Source organism: Berghia stephanieae, chromosome 4 (genome assembly GCF_034508935.2).
Source record: "Berghia stephanieae isolate SIO BIC M18660-M18661 chromosome 4, UCSD_Bste_1.3, whole genome shotgun sequence".
NCBI classification, from domain to species: domain Eukaryota; kingdom Metazoa; phylum Mollusca; class Gastropoda; order Nudibranchia; family Aeolidiidae; genus Berghia; species Berghia stephanieae.
Window position 1 is genome coordinate 83,573,381 of NC_088363.1, and position 6,982 is coordinate 83,580,362.

General features: G+C 37.3%; 1 protein-coding gene across 9 annotated transcripts in view; it reads right to left on the minus strand.

The window, feature by feature from the left end:
• Positions 1-319: 319 nt before the first annotated feature.
• LOC144971408 (uncharacterized) overlaps positions 320-6,982 on the minus strand; it is a 47,478-nt gene continuing 40,815 nt past the window's right edge. For all 9 annotated transcript variants that reach the window (XM_078912262.1, XM_078912259.1, XM_078912260.1 and 6 more), the window contains one exon: positions 320-5,593. In XM_078912262.1, the coding sequence (XP_078768388.1) occupies positions 1,987-5,593 (3,607 nt within the window). In that variant the 3' untranslated portion in view covers positions 320-1,986. The remainder of the gene's footprint in view (positions 5,594-6,982) is intronic.

Sequence of the window (6,982 nt, forward strand, 5' to 3'; positions counted from 1 at the left end):
TATAAGAGAGAGATTATTTACAAGGAAAAATATCATCTCCCAGACTATAACTATACATTAGACTGTTTCCCTCCAAGCCAAGGACTGGTTAGGGTCAGGACAAAACTAAGTTATTTCATTCCAAGACAAAGACAGAAAGCAATTGGAAAATAGTTATAGGGGGATAGAGGACACATTAAGTACCTCCCTGCCCTCTATGGGAGGTCAGGAATCCCACCCAGTTTTCTAGCCAAAACATGTGAACAAATTTTATTACAAGTATCAAACTCTTGCCAACAAAAATTAAAAGCATGAAATCCATACTTGTAAAACTAACCCATTTGATGTTTAAGAAATGAATTTTATTTTTAGTGAAAATCTTACAATTCATCAAAATAATTAATTTCCAAACACAAAGCGAAATAGAGAAATAAGATCGCTGCATTAATCAATATTTTGCATTGATTAAGCATGAACAATGATGACATTGATAAAACGATGAATCAATCTTGTCAAAGTACGAAGATTGATGCCCTTTACAACAGTAAACTCAATGAGGCATTTCATGGAACTCAATTGTTATCATTTATACGTTAAATTATATTTTTAGTGCCAGAATCAATGACAGAAAATCGGAACGAGACAGCAAGCCATACAATTAAAGTAACTTAATAACAAATAACACATCACTGAAAAATTGTTCTTTTATAAATATACCACAGGATCAACGTTAATATAAATCACTAAGCTAAAATGAATGAGAATGAAAATGTAAAAAAAAATGTGAAGAACATTAAGCAATAGTGGACATGGTGGACGATTTAATTTATTCCATCAAAAGCTTTCGGGCATATCCTTCAAATGTGTTGAATTTCTGAAATAATCAAATGTTGTTTTCTTGCTTATCATCTTGCTTGAAGTGTTTTGAGTCTTATAAAAGGTTGCTAAATGTTTGCCGGATTTGAAGTTATCAGATTCTTCTATCTATGCCTTTTTATCTTTCTAGCTTACAAAAACCCTATCACAGTAGTGGTTGAATTCCATGACAGAATTTAGTCCAAGCATGACGCTATTTTTCAAAAGGACATAACATCAACTTAAAACACACACACACAAACACAAACACACACACACACACACACACACACACACGCACACACACACAACCCCCCCCCCCCCACACACACACACACATACAAAATCCCAACTCGATATGGCCTTCATATCAGCCACTGTTTTGTAGTCTGAAGAAAAAAAAAATTAGAATAGAATTGTAAGTCATTTTAATCTGTATGATAAAATTTTATTTCATATTTGTCTCAAAAATCTAAATTTATTACTCTCTAAATGCGTATTGAATTAATTTCTATTATTGCACAATTCTGACTTGAAATTAGATTTATCATCAACTGGCTCACTTCGGCAGAACTGACCAGATTTAAGCGTGTGTCACATATCATTGTCCTTTAAACAACATTATTACTTTTAAAAAATATATGACAGCCATTTCCACAGTTTAATTTATCCCGCAGTCTAACTCCAAGCAATGAAGAATAAACTATTTATTTATATCCCCCAAAATCCCATTGCACACGGGAATCGTCCGTTGATCGTTTAATGTCTTAACTCTCTCCTTACCAGCCATTTTCAGTATTTTCCCCAAAACCTCACACCCAACTAACACAAAAATAGATTTTTTATCACTCAAACACAATAGCAGTAAGTTCTTGCGAAAAATAATTTCTTTCGCAAAATATGCTCTACAATACTCTGTTCATTTTCTTTAAATTGTATGATGTACAAAAGAAATTTGAATAAGAAAAATGTTGGTTGTATCGTAACAAACATGACGATTTTACTATAGTTGGTAAAGGAGAGAGTTAAATGTCCACTCCATTCGATTACTGCAATCGCAAATGGGAAAAAGTTATGTGATTAGCATTGCGTCAACGCAGAATACGCAAAATAACATGTGAACACTTAAGATGCCTCCGTTAAGTCTGACAGTTACAAACTTAATCTTAAATCGTGCCGCTTGAGAGAACTCTTAATGAGAGTACTTCGGACCTCTTTGGTTATATAATTATCACCCAGCATGAGTGAGGACATATGTTTGGATTCTTCCATGAGACAAATTACGTCATCCATCACGTCATCGTTAATCATGTTTCCTGTGAGGTCAAGCGCACTAAGCGTTGGGCTGTAAATGATTGCATTGAGGATTATATGCGCTTTCTCACTGGTGATTCCGTTATTGGCTAATACCAAGTCTTTCAGCGATAACAGACCTTTCACAATTTCAGACAGAGCTTTACACACATCTTGCGTGATAGAGGACTTGAATGAAGGCTTCTTAACTTCTGTCTTTGAAAACCGTCTGCAAGATGACAATAAGGTCAGTTCCAGTTTAACTAATCTGATTATTTGTGAGTTGTCTCGTATATGTTTTAAAATCGACATCAATGTACTACTAGGTATGTAACAGTTGTCGATGGACAATTGTTCGAGGGTAGACGATTTAGAAATCCTTTGGTTTATCTTATCAGCGATGTTCTCAAGATTACATTTCCTTAAATGGAGATTTTTGAGCACTCCAGGCCAACAGTTTAGGATATAACCAACTCGATGGTGGTAACTGAAATGATCCAGTATCAAGGTCTTTAGTGGACCATTATGCTGACTAAATAATTTGTCGATTCTTTTGTGGTCTTCCTGTGTCAAATTTTCAGCAACGTTCATTGGGCCCTCAAGTTTGACTGTCTCGATGTGTTTGTTGTTGTCCAGAAAGTCACAAATGAAATCGACCACAAAAGAAGTTTCAATAACACATTTCATACTGATGGTTACTGTGGTGATGCTTTGGAGTTCCTGAACAGACTCAGCAAGTTTCAGCCCCAGATCCCATTGTGTGTAGAAGCCGCTCATGTACAATACAACTTCTTGAATCACAGGACTGCTTCGTTTTACAAGACACACAAAATGCTCAATGGTTTGAGATGGACAATCTTGATATGAAATGACTAAAATATCAGGAAACCTATTTGCAACGGCGCCTATATAAGGCTCACTGTTGTCTGTCTCGGCAAGCCAAATCAAGACCTCTTTAAAGTCATCCAAGTAACCTCTTGTTGGCTCTTGAGGGGATGCATTGATGGAATATGGAGACAAGGTGGTTGAACTTAAAAGTAATTTATTGAAACTAGAAGAAGTTTTGAGTTCTTGATCACCTTCAAAACATGTTCCTAGAACGGATGTCGATGATCTCCTTTGCTTTTGATCTTCTCTCTTTGCTCGAAAGGGGCAATCTGAATTTGATATACGATATCTATGCCTCAATCTGCCTCTCATGGGAGACTCTGTTGTTGTGTTGATTGGTGAGGAACTTCTGGATGCAGGTAAAATTCGGTTACTATGGAAATTCAGTTCTTGAGTTGTCATGAGCATATCCATCAAATCTAGTACAAGATCGGATCGTTCTAAGATATATAGGCTTCTTACCGTGAGCCTCAATACCGGGTAGAACTGAGGTTTGGAAATGAGTCGTTGAATGAAAGCTTCACAATCTCTATCCGATTGCAAATAACGACAAACTCGCTTGGAAGCTAAGAAGTCCCGAATACATCGACTGGTGAAAGATATGACATCCACGTTACTTTGATTTGAATTTGGAGCGGGCTTGGGTTGTGCCTTTTTTGAATCAAGATGTAATGTCTTTGGTCTCTCCACATTTTTCTTAACTTGGTCTGAAGGTGTGTGGATAATAGGTACTTGTAGAAGTGGGCCTGAGGATGCTGACAGGTCATTCGTTTTAGGACTGCCATGGAGATCTGGTGACTCGTTTTCTCTCTTTGGAGCCTCTTTATCTGCTTCGGTGGAGGCTAAACTTTGATTGCTTGAGCTAATATCTGACACAGTGTTCAAATCTAATATCGAGGAATTACTACTATGAACGGAATCGCTGTCAGGCGTTAAGCTGTAATTAGTAATAGGTGAGACAGCTCTTTCATGGATTGGCCCAAAGTTTGCAATTTCGTGAACTTCATGAAGAACTCGGCAATCGCAGAGGTGACGCGTCCAAAATTGAACAGGAAACTTTTTTTTCGAAAAATAATTTGTTCCATTTTCCAAACATTCAAATGCCAAGGTTTCACATACATTTTGTAAAGAAAATGTTCGTCTTTTACCATTAATTTTACTTTTCAAGCTGACTTCATGAGCCATTGCTTGCTGGATGAGGTGTTCCAAAAGTTCGGACAAGTGGTCTGGGATCTGATCTTTCTTTTTGACGCTTCGAAAATAGGCAGAAAGAAGAGACAAACTCAATGGGTTGCAAAGCAACTCTTGGGTATGACTAGAACTGAGAAGGAATTGAATTCTGTCATTCATCTCTGGAGCTTCATTTTTTAATCGATTTTTTATAATCTTGTTACTGTATTCAGACGAAAGCCCGTAACAATAAAATAAAGAATCCACATCACGCTTCGGTATTCTACCCGGGGTAGCAGCAACAATGATTTTGCCAAAACCATCAATGTCGTGGAAAGCATCAGTAATTAGTTTTTCCCAAGCCGATGAAGTGTCAACGTTGTCAAATATGATACATATGTCATCACGATTGGCAAGGACCCAGTGGTAAACTGCGTCAAAGGGAAGAGGCCTGTGAACGACGTCACTGAATGAGAGAAGATCCAACAAAACCGACGCTGCCAAATAATAATGGCGGACTCTAGGATTGTTGCATTTTGCAAGAAGTTCTGAAAGTGCCAAACGGACACAGGGAAGGTAGATCATCGCTTTGTAGTCTTTAAGATTGCTGGTTAATCTCGACGGTCGTTGTCTTCGGGGCTCCCGAAAAGTCCGTGACCTTGAAACACTCGGAGACTCAAAGATTCCCTCGCCGGGAGAAGATATATTTAAGAGAGATAAATATTTCTGAGGAATTCCATCACAGATTAGCTTATCTTTACTCCTTCTTCTATTTCTGCTTTCTCTTTCTGTTTCACTGGCACTTCGACTTCGACTTCCTGTTCGATTTGACTTGTTGGATCTAGATCTTTTTCGATTCTCTGTCTTTTCTGTTCTTTCATCAAATAAAGTCCTTCTCGACTGATGCGATAGACTAGTATCGTTCTCATTTTGTGTGTCAATGGAAATTCCATTGGTTGAACCTTCAACGCCGTCCTTACTTGTACCATTTCCCTCACACGGCTTACATCCTTCAATATCGTTACTGCACAAAGCGTGTTGGCTACTGGAATTGACATTCATTCCTGACTCTTTATTTACCGTAGGCTTTGATGTGTTTGATATATCGTCATGTTTGTTTTTGTAATGATTTCCATTTCTTCCCGAATTGTGGGATGACACATCTATATCGACGTTTTTGGACGAATGAGAGTCAGGTTTGCTAGAAAGTTCCTCGTCATTGTAATCAACTGTAATATAAGGATGTTCGATCTTTACATTATGGAAGAATTGCATCGCTTTGGCCCACTCGTGTAAAAGGCGATGGCAAATAAGTGTTTTGCCCGTTCCGAGATCACCTTCTAATAAAACTCGTCGGCATCCTGCACGTGACTTCTGGGACAAACTTTCCAGAGAGGCATTCTCCAATCTGTAGTGAAAAAGGCAAATGGGTAAATGAATATTTATTCATAATAAGCCGTAGGTGATTAAATAAATGAGTAAATAGATGATAGATAAATAAATAAATCAATCAATGATGAATAGATAAATAGATGAATGAAAAAAAATAAAAAAATAAAGTTTTTAAAATTTCTCAACAACAACAAAAAAATTCCAACAAAAACAAACAAAAGTCCGCAAGAAAACCACACCATGTATAACTTCAAAACAAACAGGAATAAAGCAGTTTCATATATCAAAAATACCGACCATGGAATAGTACGGACTTAAAGCTCTTCCTCATTCAAGATGAAATAGAATAGTAACTCAGTAAATAAAATTACATTCATTCTTTCGAATCACAATATCAAACTTTTAATCCACAATTCAAGAAAAAAATTCATTATCCACTTTTTAAAAATCTGAACATTATACTTCTAGCCAGTGGATTCCATATTGGCGAACCCTCACATATTGGAGAACCCTTACATATTGGAGAACCCTTACATATTGGAGAACTCTCACTTATTGGCGAACCCTCACTTATTAGAGAACCCTCACATATTGGAGAACCCTCACATATTGGAGAACCCTTACATATTGGAGAACTCTCACTTATTGGCGAACCCTCACTTATTAGAGAACTCTCACATATTGGAGAACCCTTACATATTGGAGAACCCTTACATATTGGAGAACCTTATTGGAGAACTCTCACTTATTGCGAACCTCACTTATTAGAGAACCCTCACATATTGGAGAACCCTCACATATTGGAGAACCCTTACATATTGGAGAACTCTCACTTATTGGCGAACCCTCACTTATTAGAGAACCCTCACATATTGGAGAACCCTTACAAATTATTGGAGAACCCTCACATATTGGAGAACCCTTACATATTGGAGAACTCTCACATATTGGAGAACCCTTACAAATTATTGGAGAACCCTCACATATTGGAGAACCCTTACATATTGGAGAACCCTTACATATAGGAGAACTCTCACTTATTGGCGAACCCTCACTTATTAGAGAACCCTCACATATTGGAGAACCCTTACATATTGGAGAATCCTTACAAATTATTGGAGAACCCTCACATATTGGAGAACCTTCACATATTGGAGAACCTTCACATATTTGAGAACCCTTACATATTGGAGAACCTTCACATATTGGAGAACCCTCACATATTGGAGAAGCCTTACATATTGGAAAACCCTTACATATTGGAGAACCCTCACATATTGGAGAACCCTCACATATTGGAGAACCCTTACATATTGGAGAACCCTTACATATTGGAGAACCCTCACATATTGGAAAACCCTTACATATTGGAGAACCCTCACATAGTGGAGAACCCTCACATATT